Source organism: Impatiens glandulifera, chromosome 2, assembly GCF_907164915.1.
Source record: "Impatiens glandulifera chromosome 2, dImpGla2.1, whole genome shotgun sequence".
Taxonomy (NCBI): domain Eukaryota; kingdom Viridiplantae; phylum Streptophyta; class Magnoliopsida; order Ericales; family Balsaminaceae; genus Impatiens; species Impatiens glandulifera.
In genome coordinates this window covers 24,975,826-24,998,958 of record NC_061863.1, presented here as the reverse complement: position 1 = coordinate 24,998,958, position 23,133 = coordinate 24,975,826, and the positions used below count along the sequence as shown (strand labels likewise).

Here is a 23,133-nt window from a genome sequence, read left to right as displayed (position 1 = left end):
CATGCAGAAATAAAGCTTACGTTATGTTGTTGGTTTTAAACAATGGATTACAGTTTAGGATCTATGAATTAAAAATAATATGATGAGAGAATATTAAAAAAATGGAAGTTTGGGTTTTGAATGTAAGCCGGAGAGAATGAGAGTAGGTTGAGACAAAAGGAATAAAAAATTAGAATAAAAGCATGCCACATAGATTAAATATAATATGTAGACAATGAAATGACGAAATTTAACAATCTTTATATTTTTTAAGTCATTTTGATAAATTTAAACAAATTCATTAATACAAACAACAAAACAACAGATCTTTATGTCAATAATTAATTTAAGAGATGACTTCAACCTTAATGATAAATTTAATATTTTTTCAAAAAAATATTAATTATATATTATTATTATTATTTATATATATAATTAAGTATTTTATAACTAATCAATTTTAAAATTTTATATATTTAAATATAAAATTAAATAAAAATTAATAATAAGTAAATAACCTTATCAAAAATTATATTTACAAATTAATTATATTAATTTATTTTTCTAAATAATTAATGACTTTTTATTTTTAATAAATTTGATTTTTAACAAAATCTTAAAATTGAAATTATTTACAAAATTATAAAATCTTATTATCGTAAATCTCAGTAAAAATTTATTTAAAATCAGATTTGTTAAATTTTTCTAAAATTATAAAATTTTAAAAGTTAACAATATTGTTTAGGATTAAAAAAAACCAATATTAATCTTTAAAATCATAAAAAAAACAAAATAAACCTATTGCAATAGTATGATGTGATCAATAATATCTAGAATAAAATTGTGTTTATGATTTAAACTACACATGTATATATGGATAACGAATTAGTTCAAGAACTTTAAATTTAACAACATATTTTTAAAAAACAAGTACAGGATTTAGCCTAGTAGAATCATGCTCTAAACAACCTAGCAAACCACACGTTTCTATAAAAATTCAAAATCCTTTCCTTTTCAATCAGCAAATTCATCATCAATCAAACCTTACCCAAAAATAGAAACAAAATTCAATCTCTAATTGTCTAACAAAACTTTAGAGAACCCATTTATGGTTGCAGTTTTTAAAAGATCATGAGTTTTGAAACCATACCCCCTCTAAAGAAAAACAAGATTTTCACCACTTCATTCAACCTCTCATTATCTATAGAAAATAAAAAATATTTTCTTTTACTTTTTACAATTACTTTAGGAAGCTAATATTGTAACAGAAGACTCTGCATCTTTTTTATCTTTGGTCGTGAATACAAACGTTTGGATATTCATGTGTTGTTCTCATTATCTCTGGTTGTGAATACTATCATTTGGGTATTCACGCGTTGTTCTCTCTATCTTTGGTCGTGAATACCATAGTTTGTGTGTTTATGCGTTGTTTTCTTAATCTTTGGCTGTAAATACCATCATTTGGGTTTTCACGTGTTATTTTCTTTATCCTTGTTTGTGAATATCATCATTTGGGTGTTCACGCATTATTCTCTCTATCTTTGGTCGTGAATATCATCGTTTGGGTGTTCACACGTTCTCTTAATCTTTGGTCGTGAATACCATCGCCTGGGTATTCACGCGTTGTTCTTTTTACCTTTGGTCGGGAATACTATCGTTTGGGTATTCACGCGTTGTTCTTTTTATCTCTGGGTGTGAATACCATCGTTTAGATATTCACACATTGTTCTCTTTATCTTTGTCCCCGTTAATAGCATCATTTGGGTGTTCACATGTTGTTCTCTTTATCTTTCACCATGAATACCATTGTTTGGGTGTTCACGTGTTGTTTTTTGTCTCTAACTGTGAATACCATTGTTTGGGTGTTCACGTGTTATTCTCTTTATCTCCGTGATCGTGAATACCATCTGTAAGCATGACAATTTGACTTACCAAAATTTTCAAATAATATTATTATTTTTAATAATATCAAAATATTTTTTTGAATTTTATATTCAAAATAACTTAAATAAGGAATTAAAAGATAATTAAGGGTTAATTATTGTGATAATTAAACCTTAATTAAAGAAATTGTTTAAAATTCCAAAAATAATTTGTGGATAAAATATTGTATTTATTTTACACAAATTAGACTAAAGAAGAGGTTAAAAATATTTAATTGTGATTTAATCATGATTTATGTTTAATTCGTGATTTAAAATAATTAAAGAAAATACCACAAAATTTCCAAAAATAATAAATTATGATCATAATTGTTATTATGATTCCTGAAATATTTTTTGTGAAATATTTGGTGAATAAATGAATTTAAAATTGATTTTTAATAATCTTTTAAATAAAAATAAAATTGGATAATCTCGTGTAGCAGAAATTTTGTTAAATCTTTATAGCAGGATCCTGGACCATCAGATGAGCATTCAGATCTCATCCAACTTCCCAGAACGCGCCAGACCCCCGCTACAACGGATCCAGCGCGTAACCGCCCACACTTGATCAACTAACGGAACTAACTAACCCCGTTAGTCAAGTCACTGACCGCCCAACGGAGTGTAGGACGCCGTAGTCGAAACGACGTCGTTTCAAGCGTCTTCTTCGTTGGGACGCTGCATTCGCCAGAATCGCAACCTCGCTGACACGATTCTTCCAAAAGCTTTAGCTTCCTCCACATGCGATCAAATCTTTGATTTTTTCGGCCATATGCTCCTCACGTCAGCGCCTATGATAACCCTCTATCTAGAAGCCTTATCCTGCGCTGGATAAGGCTTCCAGCTGCCGAAAATATTTTTGAGGATAAGTTTTTCGGAGGTTAAAATCATCTCAAATTACCCCTCCTCAACTGACCTTTGTCACTATAAATGCTCCCCCATGGTATGTAGACCAAACCATCAAACAATCACCCATCAATCACCGGATTTCATCACCTGAATCCAAGCTTTGAAGATTCCGGTAAACTATTTTTTGTCAAAACATGTTCCGACGATCCAAGCCTCGATCCAGGCTCTAGAATTATTGCAAACACACTCCAGGAGTGTTCTCCCACTGTTGGTATGCATCCATATCTTTAGTATCATGATTTGTGATTGAAAATTAGAATGTTTTCAATTTTTTTGTTTTATTGAATTTGATCTGTTATAAGTTTTGATTATGTGATTTCTTTGTTAGGAATCATTATAAATATCATGTATGAAATTTCTCTTGAAAATTAAACAAATCAACCTAAATTAAAAATTTTGAAAATCAAAGTTTGAAAACTAAATTTTTAAATCTTTGTGTTCTTGGTTTAAATTTGGATTTTTTGATCTAGATAGTTTATATAATGTTTGTTAAATGTTGGATTGAATCCCAAACAACTGTAATCACGATTTGATCACGTTTGATCAAACTGAAATTTTGAAACTTAAGCTTAAAAAAATGAAATTTTGAAATTTCGCATTCTTGATTTTAATCCGGATTTTTCTTGATCCAATTAGTTGTTATACATGTTTGTTAATATGTTAGGATGAACTCAAGTAACTATTTCATCACTTTGATCATGTTTGATCAAATATTGTTTTTGAAATTTTTTGGATTTTGATTCAATCCTCAAAAACCGTTTTAATGATGCTATGATGTTGTTGTTTAGGTATTGATCAACTATATTCATCCTTTCAAAGCTAATGGAACAAAAATACGACCTTGAACGACCTAATTTAAAAGATCCAAAAATTTGACCTATAAATGGTGTTTTAAAATGAATCCTTGTAAAGGCTTCAAAATCATGATTTATGCTAGGTATTTTGTTCTTCGTGATCATATGAACTTACTATAGCTTACAGATCATGATTTTATGATCCCAATCAAAAGTTACGGACTTCTGAAATTTTGGACCAAAATAAGAACACTCGGTCCTAAGGTTTTAGCCTAGGACCAAGAAAACGAAACCCATATCAAAACCCAAGACCAAGGATCCCTAGACCGAGTTTTCGGACTTAGGACCGATGTTCTTCAGCTATGACCGAGGACTAGGACCAGTGTTCTTTAGCCAAAACCGAGGACTATGACCGAGTTTTCTAAACCTATGACCGAGGACTAGGACCGAGCTTTCTAACCTTAGGACCGAGCCCTCCCTTAACATAAGACCAATATTTCTAATCCTAGGATCGATCCCTCACTTAGCCAAGGACCCGTAAACTTAACCCTAACCCTAGACATATGATAGATAACTACTTAACCCTAGGACCGAGCACCTAGACCGGTAGATTTGACCCGGGACCGAGCCTCCTCGTTCTTAGACTAAGCCACCCAAGCTTGAGACCGACCTCCTGAGCCCACGACTAAGCTCTCTGGTCCCTTGACCCATGCAATCGAGGCATGGTTCAGACCACCCTAGTCTTGACCGAGCCCGAATGAGCCTAGATCGGCCAAACCGAACCTAGACCCTAGGGCTCCAGTCCTAAGGCCTGTTTGGTTCCCCTTTTCAAAACCCAAAATTATTTTTTTAATTTTTGAACCTGGACTCATTTTCAAGTAATCCCGAGAGGTTTTGTTAAATCCGAACACCAACGCAAAAGGTATACACCCCTTTTAAATGATTTGAACAATTATTTAAAAGTCCATCCTTACTTAGGACCCTTGGACTACTAATTAAAGGTAATGAATGTTATAATTGGATTAATAAAATTCAGTCTTTGTTTATTTTTGAAGAAATTTTGAAAACCGTCTTTAGGCGGGCGCGAAGGACATAACGCGAAAGCCCTTTCCCGAGCGTAAACAGACAACGAACCACTTTTTTTCTATAAACTTTGGTATAAATACGTTTTTACACGTATCATTTAATTGATTTTCATAAAACCTCTTGGCAACTCTGATTTTCAAATAAATAATTTTAAATTGATTATGTTTAATTAATTTAAATCGGGTTCAAGTTAAATTGTTGTTTAGTCTCCCAGATTATTTAAAATTTGAACAAAGAATTATTTATTTTTACATAATTTTGATTAATTATAATAATAATTAATTATTATGATTAATTTTAAATAATCTTTTGAATTTAAAATAATCAAATCACAATTCGATTGAATGAGACCTGTATTTTTAAATTAATTAAAAATAATTAACTTAAAAGATTATTTATTTGATGAAAGAGTCACCAATTGAATTTTAATTTAAAATCAGTAAAACATTTTGTATACATGTATAAATGTATATTTAATTAAAGATTTTTTTAAGTTTAATATTTTGTGATACTCGAGAAAGGGTTTTCGCAATATATCCTCCGTACCTGTTAAAGAACGGTCTTTACTTTATAAAATCTTGACTTTTAAAAGATTGGTTTTTTTTACTAATTATTTTTTCAGGTCCTAACATGCACAAGTTTTTCTTGTATTTAAAATTATAGAAAATATTTAAATGTTGGTATCTACGATCAACGGAAGTAATTATCGAGAAGCGTACTAAAAAATATCAGTTTAAGACGTTAGAATTTAGAAATAAATTCAAACAGGCCCTTATCCAAATATCTTTTTACGAAAATATTCTAAAACTATTTTGAAATTGTTTTTTATTATTTTTATAAAATGGTTTTGGGATTCTAATTTTTTAAAAAAAAATTAAAATCTCAAATAAACGGGTCCTAGGACTAGTCCTCTCGGTCGAGAGTGTTGATCCATCAGTCGCAGGCTAAAACTCCTTTAATCGGGGTGTTGGACTCTCAGTTGGGTGCGAGGGAACCTTGGTCAAGGCTAGGATTCCCCGGTTGGGTGTAGGGTAGTTCACGGTCGAGGTTGAGATTCCTTGATTGGGTGCGAAGGATCCTCATTTGAGGCCAGGATTCCTCGTTCGGATGCGAAAGACCCTTGGTCGGGTGTAGGATAGTTCTCGGTCAAGGCTAAGATTCCTCGGTTGGAAACATATTGGGCTTGTTTTCTCTGTCGAAAATTTATCCCAATCTAAAAATCCCCCAGTCGAAAGCGGAATTTCTCTGTTAGGTGCAGGGGAGGGTTCAATTTTCTCGGTCTAAAATCGAAACTAGGCAAGACCCTCGGTCGGACGTCAAGAACATCAAACTGTAGGGTTGATAATTTTGAGTGGGGATTTTATCCTTCAATCCAATGGAATAATGGAGCTCACATAGTCCAAGGATTATTTATAACATTATTTTAATGCATCATTCGATTAGGATGGTGTTCTATTTGGTTTGAATAGTTTTCAAACAAAATCAGGATTTTAAATTTTAGGGTTTAATAGGATATAAGGTGTTTTCATATAGCTTTATTATACCTCATAGGATCAAATAGAACCAAAACAAGAACACTATGTCTAAGTTTTGACGGATATAAGGAGTTTTCATATAGCTTTATTATGCCTCATAGGATTAAATGGAACCAAAACAAGAACACTATGTTTAAGCTTTATTAAAGTTTTCAAACGAGAGATAGAACTCAAGAAAAAAATCCTGACTTTGAATTAAATTAAAATATTTTTTATTTAGCTTGATTTACTTGTTTAAGTTTAGTAGAAAGCTTATAAATGACTTTAGGATTGTTTTTAGATTAAGAAATCGAATAATTAAGCAATAATTAAGACTGACTGAACTGAAATATGAAAATTTGAATTTGAATTCATAAGTTAAATTACAACATGAATAGAAGCTTACAATTAATTGGAGAACCCTCCTGAATTCTTTTAAAAGCTTTCTAATTAACTATAATCGAGTTTTAGAGCTTTAAACAAATTTTTAAAAATTTCAAGAAAAGCTTAAAAATTTTAATGGCGGATTTCGTATGAAATAGATTGAGGGATTGAGATTTTGATCGTTGTCTTTGGTTTGCCTAAGGGGATATTTATAATCTCCTTAGGTCGGTTGATCGATCAAGTGGATCGAATTTTAGACAAAACGTTATTAATGGCTTTTGTCTATTCTTCATCCAACTTGATCATCCAAGCGATGATAGAGCCTATGATCGTAGGTGAAATGATCACCAAAGTAGGGTGATCATTTCAGCCTTTGAATCAACCGATTTGGTTGAGTATCGGTCGAGTTCCACTTTAAAAAATCAAAAGTTTCAGTTGATCATCATTGTTGTTCATCGCGAGGAAGAAGAAAACTAGAGGACAAAACATCGTTGTTTTGGGCTGAAATGCGAATGCATGGACATTTCGTTCCCGATTTGTCAACGCTTCGTTGCATCTGGGCATTTCGGCAGTGTACAGGCTATCAGCGCAGATGCGCGCGTTAGTTGATTTGCTGCTTCGCAAACACGCGTCTCTTCTATTGCAGAGATCGACGCGGGCGCGGTTAACTATTGGGTGTTGAATGATATTCGAGCGCTCTTCTGATGGTTGTAGGGTCTGTTGCACTAATTTCTTTTAATTTCGGATGCAGTAGATCACAATCTTTTTCAAGCCTTAGGGTTTGTTTGAAATTGATTTTTCTTTCATCCCATTACCTTTGTTTTCAACCTACAAAATATTTTAAATATGCATAATATTTATTTTGCCTATTTATTTTTATTTTATTTTGGGGGCATTATAAATAACTAATTTTGGATAAAATAGATACAACATTTATCCTAAATTATTTATTTTAATTTCTTTTGACCCTTTGAAATTAATTTTAGATCAAATTAATAGAATATTTTTCTCAAATTATTTTATTTTTTTTGTCCTTTATTTTAATTACTACAATAATTATTCCAATTAATTATTTAATCATGCTTTGGCCTTAATTTTAATTATCTTGAATCTATTTATTCAAAAAAATATTTTTAAATTTATAAATTGTCTAGGTAAAATTTTAGTACTTACAGACATCCACTCCCATAAGGACGCAATTCCTTCGATTATCTTGTGTAGCTGGTTTTTAGACCATAATAGTTTAAGATCAATACATCGCGTTCATCAATCTATAGTATAATGAAAACCCTTTGATTATCTCACATAGTTAGTCTTCGGACCATTGTAGCTTAAGATTAATACACTGTTTTCATTAGTCTGAAAGATGATGTGAACCTCGTGCAACGTTTCGTAATGTCTCAATATTCATGCCTGGATGAGACACTTGCATCACCAGTCAACACCTTGTCTAGAGTTAAAAATCAGTCATACCACGTTTCACGGATGAAGCGAAGAAAAAATTCAAGACAAGGAAACAAACAAGCATCAGAATTGGGATATCATCGATCATGTGATCGTCATATTTTATTTATCTAGCATTTTAATGTTTTTCTAAATAAATAGATAAAAATGAGTCTATGTAAGATTATAAATTAAATTTATTGTAAATGTGGTGTCTACAGTGTCAAACTTGGACATGCGTTTTCAAATACTATGTCGTGATTTCCGAACTTTGTCTAAGAGTAAACATTTTATAGACACTCACATTTTACACCAAATTTATAATTAAAATTTGTGCTCATTTTCAAATAAACTATTATAAATAAATCAAACAAACTAAAAAAATGTGGACAACGAATTAAGTATGTAGAAAACACTTAACCATTTAACCAGGCACGGAACTTCCCGTATGACGGGCTCGAACCTAGGAACTTAGGGTTAGTATCCACCTCTTATTGTCGCTAGGCTATAAGAAGGGATGAATCAAATAAACTAAAATACTTGAAATGAGTTTTATCTATTTTAACTAATTTGTTGTGTTTTGGTTTTTGCTTTACAGATTGCAGGAAAAAATAATTAGTTGATGAGCACGTGATACATAGCATTGATGTCTTTTCTTACGTGTAACTAGGGACGAATCCAGGAATTCGAGTTGGGGTGGGTTTGAAAAATAATTTGGATGGACTTAAAATATAACGAAAAAATTATGGATAAAACGATAGTGGATAAAGGTAAGTTTTGTCTTTTTTTTTAAATTAGATAAAGAAAATAATTTAATTAAAAATTTTAAGAAACTAGAGGTAATATCACATTTGTACCGTAAAAGAAAAATAGTTGGGCTTCAGTCCACTCGAGCCCCAGCATAGATTTGTCTCTTACGTGTAACCAAGCACTAGATCAAAAATAGAATATATAAAACGAAATTTGAACATGACTCTAAAACAATTAAAACTAGTCTAAATCGACATTTTTAAATATACTTAGTCAAGCCTACCATTCTGGTTACTCGTTTTGAGAATTTAGATAAATGTGAGTCATGGAACACGATTATTGAATATCGAAAATCCTTTTTAGAAATTGTCGATTTTTTACATTATATATATTTATTTAAGTTTTAGAAAAGATAGAAATTATCTTTTTTTTTATTTTCGTTCTCTCACTCCAAAAATGGATTTGACCTAAAGTTTCGGGGTATGTCCGACCAAAGATTTTACCTTATATCTCTTTTTTCTATGAGAAGTTGCTCTTATCTTAACTGTAATATATATTTTTTTTATAATTATAGTTAGTAGAATTTATTTTATATTGTAATTATAATTATACATTGAACAAAAATATACATAATAATTTTTAATTAAAATTTAATATCCATAAACAATAAATATAAAATGTAATCGGATGATCCAATCATCCAAATTAATATTATATAAATTATTAAAAACAAATTATTATTTTATCAAAATTTATTATTATTTTAAAATTAATATATCAAAATAATAATTAATAAAAAAATATTTTATTTTGTTGTAACTAGATTATTAGATTAATTTATCTTCATAATTATTCGTTTCAATTTGAAATATTATAATTAAAAATTAAACTCCTAATTTTTGTCTTACCACTTGAATGAATTAAATACTATATTTATAATTCTTCCGTAATGTATTTTTAAAATTTACAATTCACCTATAAATACAGTATTTGGACAATTCTCCTTTTATATTGTATATTGTTTGGTAGGTACTTAAATTTTGATCATTTTGTATTTTTTCTAATATTTTATTTATAGTAAACTTTTTACATTGGTTTTTTTAATTTATTCATTTATTTAAAATAATTTAGCAATTCGATGTACCAAAATATTTTACAAACTCACTTAGTACAACTCTAAAGAAATCAACAATTAATTCTTGAAACCAACTGATAAAGATCAAATAAAGAGGCAGGCACAAAATCTTGATCAAATCCATCAATGATAAGAATTTTTTTAATATAAGTTACATAAAAGTATCATGTTACTCTGGTACGATGTAGGACTGCAAATGAGTCAACCCGCTTGTGAGACGCTCGCGAGTTGCTCGGTTAAAGCTCAACACGAACTTGACTTTGATCGAGTTCGAATCGAGCTCGAGCAAACTTGTTTAATATTCGAAATGAATTCAAGCTCATATAATACATGTTCGATGACTTGTCAAGTTTTTTCGAGTCTGGTAATTATTTATTTTTTTATTAAAATTTAAAATCTCAAACAAATATTTTTTCTTCACTCACTCTCTTTTCAAGGTATAAGCTAAATCACATTATTATATCTTATGACTCAAAAAATAAAAAAAAATAAAACACTAATTTTCTAATACATCATCATGTCTTACATAACTTTTCATCTTCAATATTTCTCATTCATTCATAAAAATTATTTCGTTGTTTTGTTTCATATTATCTTCCAATTACACTATTTCTCTCACTCGTTCACAAGAAATTGTTTTATTTCTTTATATTATCTTTCATTTATTCACATGGTACACACGAAACAGACCGCTAGGAAATCGACTAGAGACAAGAGACCGAGGAAGTAAGTGGCTGGCTAGAAAATTTGCTCTAGCTACCGAATGTGTGAGAAGCCAAAAGAGTATAGAGCTTTTGATCAATAAGCTTCCATCCAAAGACTTGCTACCAAAACAGATTTAAGATTTAAAGCTCCGTCGTAGTTGGTCTCCAAGAGGCAGCCGAGGCTTATCTAGTCGATCTATTTGATGACACCGCGCCATCCACGCAAAATGTGTGACTATTTTGTCTAAAGGTATTCATCTTGCGAGACGTATTTGCGGTGAGAGGGCCTAGGAACCTTATGTGTTAATAATCCGTTAATAGTCTAGTTCTTGTTTCTTATCTAGTATCAATTATTCAATTAGTTTCTCTCAATAGACTCCACTTAAAATGTCTATTATGGCCTTGTTAGATAGAGATATTTTATATGCTATTATTTATCATTGATGATTCAATATTAATTTGCTCTAAATGATTTTTCTTGAAATTGGTATTTAATTTGTTTTAAATTAAAATATATTTTCACTTCTTCCATTGTGTTTGCTTGTAGATAACTATAATTTATTTGTTTCAAATAAATTTGACAACAAAATAATAAAAAGATGAATTTTTTTATATAGTATGTATTGATATTTTCATTTTAAATTATTATATGTTGAATAAATATAAAAGTTTAATATTTTTATTTTAAAAATAAATTTTTGTTTGAATTTAAAGTCGTTTGAAAAATTAATTTTAATTAAAACTTTCGAATAAAGCTCAAACTCGAATATATAAACTTGTTCAAACTCGAGTTAATAAATACTTAATTGAGTCGAGCTTAAGCTGGCTTAACTCATTTGTAAACTCGAGTTAATAAATACTTAATCTAGTCGAGCTTGACTCATTTATAGTGTGATCCAAAACATACCTTGAATAAAATTGTGTTTATTGTGTTTATGATTTAAACACCATATATGTGAATAAATAATTAGTCATTAAACTTTAAAAAGAAAGTGCAAGATTTAGCCTAGCAAAATCACACTGAAAACAACATAACAAACCACATGTTTCTCTAAAAATCCAGAAAACTTTCCTTTTTAATCAGCAAACAGGGTTTCATCATTCAAGCATATTCATCGTCAATCAAACCGTACCCAAAATAGAAACAAGATTCAACCTATAATTGTCTAACAAAAAAATTAAGAGAACCCATTTGTGGTTGCAGTTTTTAAATGATCATGAGTTTTGAAACCATACCCCCTTTAAAGAAAAACAAGATTTTCACCACTTCATTCAACCTCTCATTATCTATAGAAAATAAAAAATATTTTCTTTTACTTTTTACTATTACTTTAGGAAGCCAATATTGTAACAGAAGACTCATCTTCTGAAACCAATTTCAACTTCTTCTCAGCACCACCACCATCATTGGTTTCTTCTTCACTTGGATCATTGTTTTCTGATTCTTTTTTGCTCTCATGCTGGAGGGATTCTATCACTCCCATCAACTCCCTATTAACCTACAAAGAAAAGTACAATTCATCATAAATACAAATAATATTTTTACTATTCCAAGTTATTTGGTTAAATCAATAGCTATTTGTGCCAGCCATCCACAGCAGAATTTTCAACCAAAAAGCAATAATAAATCCATCATTCTCCAAATAAAACTTTGCAAATTAGAAACCCCAAGAGTTGTACAAACAGCTAGCTAAATCAACTCTTATCAAGGCTATAAAAAATAAGTGAAGCTTTTTCTGAAAAATAAATATTTTTTATGATTTCTTTCACTATATATATCTAAGGCATAATAATAAAGCAAACAATGTTTGCAGACGGTTCTTACTTGAGGATTCTGAAGAAAGTCAGAAATGTCAATTGAGCAAGATGGGCATTTCATTATGGTCTTCTGTGCTCGCAAGTTACGCCTGCCATTACATGTCCTTTCTTTTATAAAAGCCTGACCAGTAAATGCACCCTCCAAACAGGCCTTGCAGAAATTATGAGCACATGGAGTAGTGAGAGGAAAGCTCATAACTTTTTTGCAGATTAAGCAATTGAACTCTGCAAAAAAAGTATACAAGAAGATTTAGTCCAGACTAAACTTAATAAAGAAAAAATAAGTGTGGTAACCATATATTAACACCAAAGTCAAGATTCATAGATAAATTGTTCGAAGTTACTAGCGTCATCTAGTACAGAACATACCCTTGAGAAGACGTTCTCGTACAGTCATAGCCTGTGTTCGACGTTTAGTATTGGTTTTCTCATATACACCTCCATCATTCACTCTTTGTCTACTTTCTGGTGGAGGCTTCTTCCACATCCAGCAGCTTTTTTCTTCCTGCATATACCATTAACAAGGGCAATATTCAGATCTTTTGGTTGTAAGTGTGAAAGTGCATCACTTTTTGATTGCACATTGTCTATTGCAAATGCTGATTGTCTACTTTTGGGGAATAGTCTTCTAGAGTAGTTACCATAGCCAAAAATGGTTTGGTTAGTACTACCATCTCAATGCTTCAACCCATGAATATATTGCAGGAATATTACAGTAAATTTAACATGAAGAATTATCAATCCAAGCATAAGCCTATGAACAATATAAAGATATTAAGTTTCATGATGTGCAAAGGAGGGGAAACTCACATCATAGTCCCAAGAAGGTGATTCCTTTCGTTCAGTAACATCAGTTGCTTTCTTCAGCTCTTCAATTGCTGGCAAGGACCTTGGGCGATCCCCATGTTCATCACTGAGGATCAAAATGCCACCAATAAAAACATTGATAGACTATTTAGCATTTTATTAAAATATTGTGTAAAACTTTTTCAGTATTATTTCAAGGATTTTCATTTTTGATAAAAAAAAAAAAATAAGAAGCAAAGACATTGACGGAAGGGATGTGTGGATATGGAAAGGAGCATACCTTGTCCATGGGGCAGGAACATTGTCACATCGAACAAAAAGGTATCTGCAGACCTTGAATCCCTGTTTGCAACGAATGGTAAATTACTGAACAGGTCAGGATTCTTATATTTAGTTCAGCAACAACAGACCCATATTTTCCCCTTTCTGCCATTGAATTTGGAATTAAATTTCTTACATGGACTCCAATTTTGCGCCAGCATTTTTCAATCCTGTAAACACCATCATATCTTACACCTGTTTCAGGGGCATAGAAGGAACGTTTCTCTTTGTGAGACCTGCAAAAGTGTAATCATGCATCAGCATAACCTACCATTGCTAATCAACACAAGATGCACAGTTCGGTCAACAGCATAATTAGTCAAATGAAACCAAGAACATTAACAAATTATAACTCTTTTAGATAAGCAGAACAGTGACCAGGCATGGCATTCAATTTACCATTAAATCAAACAAATGAATTAATACAGCAAGGAAAAAAATATAATAAATCACAACAAAGAATATGAAGAAACATTGCATTACATGAGAAACTCACCTCACAACTCGAACGGGATAACCTTTTTTACAACTAATTCGTAATGCCTCATTAAATTTCACAAATTTCTGATCAGATGACTGAGTCTTATTTATACGTTTGTTGCCACTGAGGTCCCTTCCACCACTGTCCAAAACAGATCAAAAGATAAAAACAATTTAGGAGTTAAAATCAGTTGTAATATCAATATGAAGAAATCTTGACCATCAAGGCAGAAATATAAGTGTATTCAAGAATGATTATTTTATTGAAGGACTGTATCAATCAAAACCATTTAGCTATTGTCAAAAGTATTTTCAAAATTAAGCACAAATTAGATCAATATCCCCATATGATTTTATGATTTACCATACATATAAAGACATCACCATGATCGTACCTTCCAGTGTAGAGGAACCACTCGCCATGGTCCTCGTCATCTATATAACCTCCAGAAAGTGCCACTGACTGAGAGCCATAATCTGCCTTCCCGGCAATTCCAGCAATATGAGGAAGGTGAGCTCCCCATTGTCTGCATTCCATTCGGTCCTCCCACGTTTCACCAACCAAGACACCTTGATTCCTCTCTGGATCATTTTCTGCTAATATTGGCCCAAAATAATCAGGTGGAACTGTCACAAAAATCTTTCCACTACAAGCATTGGCTTTTCCAGCCTTCTTTGCACGTTCAGTGGTATACGCTTTCTCAGGTCGGTTTTGGTTGTGGACAAAATGGTATAGTCTTTTTTCACCAACTCCAGGGGCTTTTGTTGAAACTTTGGCCATTCGAATAGTTACAGCGAGAACTGAGTTTATTCGAGGATTAGTTACCATTTTTGGTGGAATTTCACTACGACAATTTGCACAACTACGCTTTCCTAGCCCAACCCATTTCTGGAAGCACTTCAGGCAAAAATTATGGCCACATGGAGTCTGAAAAACCGTAGAAATGATGGCAATTAGATAGCTGCAAAATCCTTTGGTTCCTTTATCAATGAAATTAATACCATAAAAATGTGTGGTGGACATGCTTCTTTAGCAGAAAATGAAGACATCATGTAATTAGCACATAGATTCTTATGAATATTTGTTGTGTCTTTTACCAATAGGAACATACTTTTGAAAAGAGTTTATTAATAAATAATAAGAACAATACTTTGCAATGTGGAGCAAAAAATGATGAATTCTACAACTACACATCAACAAAGGATAAGGTCCAAGATATAATGGATGTAGATTGTTAAAATCATGGAACTGATGCAACTGCATAAGAAGCAAAGTTTACAAATCAAGACCTCGCGCCACTAGTAGTGGAATAGACAAATTAAACCAAGTCCTCCAAAGTTCACAATAGAAAGGCATAAAGTTAAATCAAAAGACCTGTACAGGCTTAAAGATCATGAATGCATGCTGAATGATCCCAATTTGGAAACAGTCTATTAAAAACAACAACGAGATGTACGTGTTTGTGAATATATTAATTTAATAAATGAATACTATACATAATACTCACATAAACAAGAGTTTCAATTGCGAAACAAAATCATCCAGTGGTGTTTCCTAAAAAAGCCTATGTTACTATCTATGACCTAATTTATGGGATCTTTAATTTTGAATTTTAAGCGTCAAATTACTTGATCTCAATAACAATCCCTTGAAAATGGTTTCAGAATCTCAATATTCTCATAAAACATAGGCAAAATACTGTTAAGGACGCTGAACTAATTATCTTAAAGCTTATAAACAGGAGATGTCTTGGGAATGAAAAATGGTAAATGGTGAGCTTCATAAACAGGAGATGTGCTGCTCTCAGAAACTCGGATGTGACTCAGCAACATACATAAATTTATTCCAAGTAAAATCTTAATCTTGCACTCTAATACTCTATGTATACTAACGGTGAGGATGAAGATGAAAATGAAAATGATTTGCTCTAAATTGAAATCGACAAGCAGATTGTGAGGGAGTGTGGAGAAAGTCATAATCTTTTAACAAAATTGAGCATTGAAGGGAAGGAATGTACAGTGATTGGCCGTTCCGGAAGCTGCATGCAAATTGAGCAGTTTATACGCCCATCAAGAAGATTAACAAAACTGTTGTCATCTCCATTTATCGTCTCGTTATTGGATACGTTTTCCTCGAGTGGCGAAGATCCGAGGCCTCCTCCGCTCATGAAGTTTTGCCGTCTCTTAGCCTTCTCTTGATCTGTGAGTGACTGGTCGGACTCGATTGCTCGAATCGAAGCAATGAGGAGGTTTGAAGAGGAAGATTCGGCGGTAGTGGCGAGGGGAATCTCATGATCGGCAGAAGCCGAGGAGCAATCAGGGCACTCCCACTCTACAGCGCCAGCTAGGGTTTCGAGAGGAATAGATAGGCAAGTGGCGTGCCAGGGACTGACACAGGTGTTGCAGCACAAAATCTCGGCTTCGGGTGGTTTCGTCTGGCAAACCATGCAGACGCCGTCGCCGTTGCAGGGAAGATTGCTATGCTGCGCCATGGAGCAGTAGGGTGGCTGAGAGTTTCTTTCTTCCGTTCCGTTGTAGGAATAATAGTAGTAGTAAAGTGAAAGGGGAAGAAGAAGGGGTTTCCAAAAATTGAAATTGGCTCCCATATTTCTTTGGTGGGAAAATGAATTTAGTGCTAGGTTTTGAAATTTTCAAATTCCCTCTTGTTTTTTTTTTCTTTCTTAAAAACATGTCAAAAATCAAATTCTTACCTTTTAAGAAATAAATATCTTATATTTTGTATCATTTCAATTTTATGATATTTATTAAATGCATGATGACCTAAATAATTAATATTTTAAAACTTTAAGTTAGTTACATTTTAAACTACAACTTTTAAAGGATCTAACAACACAACTATGTAAATATAACCAAACTAAAACAGATCAATAATATTGTAAATTTTAAAAACTATGTTTCATGCTCTCTATGAACAAACTTGACGGAAGGGCCGAATCAATCTCTGATTTTTTAGTCAATTTGTCGTTTATGGCCAAAAAATAATATATTCATCTTGTCTCATTTCAATTTTACGATATTTATCAAACATGCATGATGACCTAAACAATTAATATTCTAAAACTTTAAGTTAGGTTGGATTTTAAACTACAATTTTTAAAGAAGGTAATTAAACACGACCTTGTAAATATACAGAAATTAAAAAGAGGTTAATAGTATCCTAAATTTAAAAAACTACTTCATTCAACGCTCTCTATGAACAAACTTGTCGGAAGGGCAGAATCAATCTCCGATTTTTTCGTCAATTTGTCGTTTATGATCGGAAAGGGAAGCTATTGCCTTTTCTTTCTTTTTTTTGTTGTAAATGTCTTGATCCTAAGATCGGTTTGTTTTTAATTTATTATCATTTTATTAGGGAAAATGTTTATATTTTATTTTGTTGATATTAAATTTCAAGCTCTAAAATAATAATAATAAATTAACATCAAAATCATATTTTAAATAAAAATATATTACAAATAATTAGAAATATTAATCTAGTGAGAATTCTCCTTGAGTTAACTCTCTTTAGGGTTTATACACTATTTTTTAATCTTTCTCTCAAAAGAGTTTTAAAAAATAATTAATATTTTAAGTCATTAATGAATTTCAAGCGGATTAATCAAGTTATTGAAAAATTTAAAAAATAAGCAAGAAAGTAAAAGAGGGAGAATGCGTTGAAGGGTCGCAACCAGTTTGGTGTGGAGGCAGGTGGTTGTGCGTCCATACGGCGAGTCAAATGACAAAGAAGGTTGGTTTTTCGTCTCTAGGAATTGACATCAGATTCGTTTGATCAATGGTCACCCACAAGTGAAGTATCGTCGTCGTCGTCATATAGAAGGGGGTGAAGTTGGTGGAGGGGTGTGTAGACTGTGGTGTTGGTCTTCATTCGGTGTATGTGAAGCCCCCAAAGGTCATCTCTAGTAGTCGAGTTTGAGGAAGCGATATTGGAGAGTTGGAGGGGTTGGATTGGATGCGTTAGTAGGGGCTGAACTTTGATAGCGTTTGATGGAGCGGTGGTAGCTCAAATGTGGGGTTATTCCAATGTGCGAAGATGTTGGACATCATATTTCTCGTGTGGTCGGTATTTCATCCTAAGCTGTTATTGTAAATGGTGGTAGGCGTGGAATTTGGAGTGATTGGTCCAAAACAGTGAAGATAAGAACGAAATCATTTGAGTTCGCTAAGGTGGTGAAGTGGATATGAGCGGTGGCTATTACTAGATAAATAATGGTAAACGAAGGACAATCGATTATGGATTAGGTCATTTGAAATTATTTTGCAGGTTTTTGTCTTCGTTAGTTTGGGCAAGAAAACGACTTGGAACTAGCCCCTTGGGTGGTGAGTTTGTCCTAATTTAACTTTGGTGAAGTTGTGTTTCTCTTTGGATTAGATTCGGCACTATTTTTATTATGCCCATGCAAAAATTTTAATCCATATTTTTATTTTGCTTTTGCTTGGGTTCTCAAATTTTCAAATTGCCTCTTTTTTTTTCTTACTTTTGTTTGGGTTCTCTTAGAACAAGTCAAAAATCAAATTCATACCTTTTTGAGAAAATATTATATTAATCTTGTCTCATTTTAATTGTATGACATTTATCAAACATGCATTAGTAATTAATATTCTAAAACTTTAAGTTACGTTAGATTTTAAACTACATTTTTTAAAGAATGCAATTAAACACGACTTTGTAAAAATACTGAAATTAAAAAGAGATTTATAGTATCGTAAATTTAAAAAACTACTTCGATCCACGCTCTCTATGAACAAACTTGGTGGAAAGGCCGAATCAATCTCCGATTTTTTCGTCAATTTGTCGTTTATGGCCGGAAAGGGAAACTATTGCCTTTTCTTTATTATAAATGTCTTGACCCTAAGATCGGTTTGTTTTTAATTTATTATCATTTTATTAGAGAAAATATTTATATTTTATTTTGTTGATATTAAATTTCAAGCTCTAAAATAATAATAATAAATTAACACAAAATGATATTTTAAATAATAATATATTACAAATTAGAAATATTAATCTAGCGAGGATTCTCTAGCTAACTCTCTTGAAGGTTTATAAAATAATTTTCTAATCTTTCTCTCAAATGAATTTTTAATAGTGTTAGATCATTGATGAATTTTAAGCAGATTCAATAGATCAAGTTATTGAAAAATCAAAAAAATAAGTAAGAAACTAAAAGAGGAGAATGTGTTGAAGGGTCGCGACCAGTTTGGTGTGGAGGCAGGTGGTTATGCATCCATATGACGGTTCAAATGACGGAGAAGGTTGGTTTTTCATCGCTAGCAATGGAGAATGTTGGTTTTTTGTCGCTAGAAATGAACGTAAGATTCATTTGGTCAATGGTCACCCACAAGTGAGGTTCCCGGCATCTTCATATAGAAGGGTGGTGGGGGGTAGAGGGGTGTGTGACTATTGGTGTTGGTCTTCATTCGGGTGTATGTGAAGCCCGTAAATGCCATCTATAGTAGTCGGGTTTAAGGAAGCGAGATGGGAGAGTTGGAGGGGTAATGAGGTGGGAGAAGTTTTAGAATATGGTGTTGATGCTGACAAGGTTGGATTGAATGTGTTAGTTGGGGCTGAACTTGGATGGGAGTTGTAAGGTCGAGGCATGGTGGTAGCTCAAAGGTTGGATTATTCCAGTGTGCGAAGATGTTGGACATCATATTTATTGTGTGATCGGTATTTCGTCATATACTGATATTATGAATGATGGTAGGCATGCACTTTTGAGTGATTGGTCCAAAATAGTGAAGATGAGATCGAAATCCTTTGAGTTCGCTAAGGTGGTGAAGCGGATATGAGCGGTGGCTATTACTGAGATAAATAATGGAAAACGAAGGACAATGGAACTTGGGTTGGGTTATTTGAAATTGTTTAGTAGATTATTGTCTTTATTAGTTTGAGCGAGAAAATAACTTGGAACAAGCCCCTTGAGTGGTGAGTTTGTCTTAATTTAATTTTTGGTGAAGTTTTGTTTCTCTTTGGATTGGATTCTGCACTATTTTTATTATGTCCCATGCAAAGATTTTAATCCATATGGTAGATGAATAAATATTAAAATTTATGGGGTCACTAGTATAATAATTAATAAATAATTGTGCAAATGTCATCTTTAATATAAGTCAAAAGAATGTGATCTAATGTGAAATTAAGTTTATGGCTTATGGGTGTATTTGTCATGAATATAAATTGAGGATACTAAGTGACATTTCTAATTTTATGAAGGGGCTAAATTAGAAATAACCTAACTATAATAACTAACTTAATGTTGGTTATATGTAACGATAATGGTCCCCATTTGAAGTACGGACAATTCTCCTTTGTGTCCCCATCAACAGAGAGAGAAAATCATTGACGTACTCATCAAATTGGAAGAACCATTTCATAAATAAAGTTTAAGGAAAGAGATTAAAGAATCATTCAATATATGCAAGTCTAAGAAAGAGAAGATTCATGATTCATCAAATTAAGGTACGCTTCCGCCGCATTCAAATTTTAATTTCTCACACATTAAATTAGGATCTAATTAGAATAATTCTAAAAATAAATTCATCATCATGATAATGGACGTTTTAATACTCGAAATAATATAATGACTAATAGTCCATTGGTTGTTAAGGTGGGCGAACATGTACATGTAACTGAGTCTGATAGTGATAGTAAGAAGGTGCATACCAAAAATTTGCCCAACATTCTAGCTCATATGTATAACGCAGAAGCACTTAGCCATTTCGCTAGTCTCTTCGGGAAACCATTATATATGGACCCAATAACGGAGGAAGGCTAACACATCACATATGCTAGGATACGCATTGAAGTGCATCCTAGAAGCACTTTACCAGCAAATATGACAATAGTTGATAGAAGAGGCAAACCCATAGAACATGGATATTACGTATGAATGAAGGCCAAACAGATGTACGTTCTGCAATACTTTTGAACATCCCAATAACAAATTTGCAAAAGCAATTGAAGAACAGAAGGAAAAGCTAAAAGTTCAGGAGCAAAATGAGGAAGTTGAAACTGAAGAATCAAAAAATCAGAATGAGAAAGCTAAAGTTAAAGATGTAGATGATGGGAATGATGAAGAATCAAAAGAAATGAAAGATGAAAAATTAGAGAAAGAAGAAGATGAAGAGTTAGAGGAAGGAAAAGGGAAAGAATCAGAGGAAGGAAGTGATAAGAATGAAGTGGATGATAGTGAAGAGGAAACATTAAAAGTAGACCGAATCAAGTCAGACAAAAATGAAGCCAAAGAATGTGAAGGTAAATGTGAAATTCCTAAAATACTGAAATGTAATTCATTTTATAAGATTAGTGTTGGCTTCTCTAAAGCAAAAAAGATCCAAGGGAATGAAGATAATATTCACAAACAGTCATCATCAAATGCAATAGTTCAATCACCAATAAAGAAGCATAGAGCCAAACAAGTGATTAGAAAAAGTAGGTGGGCTGCGAAAGCAACAGATTGGGATCCGAAAGTAGTGAAAATGATATTGGCTACATTGAACGAGAATGTTAAGTAGTATGATTGGTATGCTTTAGTTCATTGTAATCTCTATTTTTTGTTTGTTTCTAATTAGATATTGATTCTTCTAATCAAAGTTATGGTTTGTCTAACTTTGATAATTGACATTTTTTCCCACTTTTGGGTTATTAATGAAATGGCGTTAAGCTATTTTCTCAAAAAAAAAAGTTCAGTAATCCAGTATGTTATGATTTATAAACATGACATTTTGTTCTTTAAACTAATATTTACAACATCTTTACATTATTAAAAAAATGTAAGTTACAATATTCAGAAATGAACATCCTTAAAAAAATTGTCAAGTCTTTACAATTTCTTTACATTATTCACAAATAAACATGCTAATCTTTTGTGATGTCAATGTGGTAGTAGGCATTCATGTGTTTGTGCATTCGTTGTCAACCTTATCTGTAAAAGTTGTGATAACAGAAGAAACGTGAATGAAATGTTAAACATGCTCAAACTTTCATTCCATGGTTATGGAGTAGATATTGTCATTGAAGTGGTGTCAAATCTGCTACTAGTAGTTGTCATTAAATTATAGGCTAAAACAAAAAAAAAAACAATTTCAAAACTTGTATTAAACATAAATCATATGGTAAATAATTAAGATACAAAATAATGTTGTCAAACATTATTTTGGGATCTCGAGACTGACTTCCTCACAATTTTCACAATGTCAAATAATTTTCGTTTAGTTGGTGGTCGACCTTGAGCTCTTACTTTCAAAGAAGAGTGTATCAAAATTAATGTTGATGGAGATACTTTTGTGCCTTTTTCAGCTCTTCTATTATTATGTTCCATAAACATATATTATTCCTTCGAGATTTTTAAGTTGTTAATCAAAATAGAACAATTGTCTTTAGATTTGGCTCCAAGGTGTTGAACCTCTTTCATGAATGAAGTTAGATTATTGTAACGTTTTTTCTATAGACATATCTAAATCATAAATGTTGATATAATAAGATATATTGGTACATCATTCACCTTCATTCTTCTCAACACAACAATGATATGTCTACATAAAATTTCTCTAAACTCAAACATTCGATATTGACATTTAAAATTGCAGTCCAGTTTGGTATAGTGCACCTTGTAAAAAACATATCTTAAATGTTCTCCATTAAGTCCCAAAATATTCTCCACATTTTCAAATATTAAAATTGTCCATTTCTCTTTCAATACAGAGATATTATAGAAATCATCCCTCTAACTTCTTGTTAGAACAACTTAAATATTTCTTGAGTATAGGAGCTTTGAAATTGCCTCTCAAAAGTATAATCATTGATAATAGTATGAGAGAATTACACGATTGAAAATCTAATTTCATTTTTTCTCAATAATCTTCAAGAAAGCCTTATCATATTATCCACGAATTGTTTGAGAGATGTTTTGGAGTGAACAAAGTCATAAAAAAAACATTCATACTTTCACTCCGTTGAGATGTGGACATCCCTGCCCAAAAGTGGTCTTTCACATAAACATGTATCCATTTAAATCTTTCCAAAAAAATAATTCAACCAGTCATTATCTCCCAACTGAAAAT

The 23,133-nt window shown here is 31.9% G+C and overlaps 1 protein-coding gene across 2 annotated transcripts; it reads right to left on the bottom strand.

Moving 5' to 3' along the window:
* Positions 1–968: 968 nt before the first annotated feature.
* LOC124925940 (E3 ubiquitin-protein ligase ORTHRUS 2-like) lies at positions 969–16,589 on the bottom strand. 2 transcript variants are annotated; one of them, XM_047466083.1, is made up of 10 exons: positions 16,068–16,589; positions 14,445–14,977; positions 14,066–14,191; positions 13,706–13,805; positions 13,529–13,590; positions 13,252–13,354; positions 12,811–12,946; positions 12,449–12,666; positions 11,987–12,122; positions 969–1,259 (listed from the first exon to the last, which is right to left on the bottom strand). In XM_047466083.1, the coding sequence occupies exons 1-10, from the start codon at positions 16,539–16,541 to the stop codon at positions 1,225–1,227; spliced, it is 1,923 nt and encodes a 640-aa protein (XP_047322039.1). In that variant the 5' UTR covers positions 16,542–16,589; the 3' UTR covers positions 969–1,224. The 2 variants fall into 2 exon arrangements, with proteins under 2 accessions (XP_047322039.1, XP_047322040.1); XM_047466084.1 differs by lacking the exon at positions 969–1,259 and having other exon boundaries at positions 11,693–12,122.
* Positions 16,590–23,133: the final 6,544 nt, after the last annotated feature.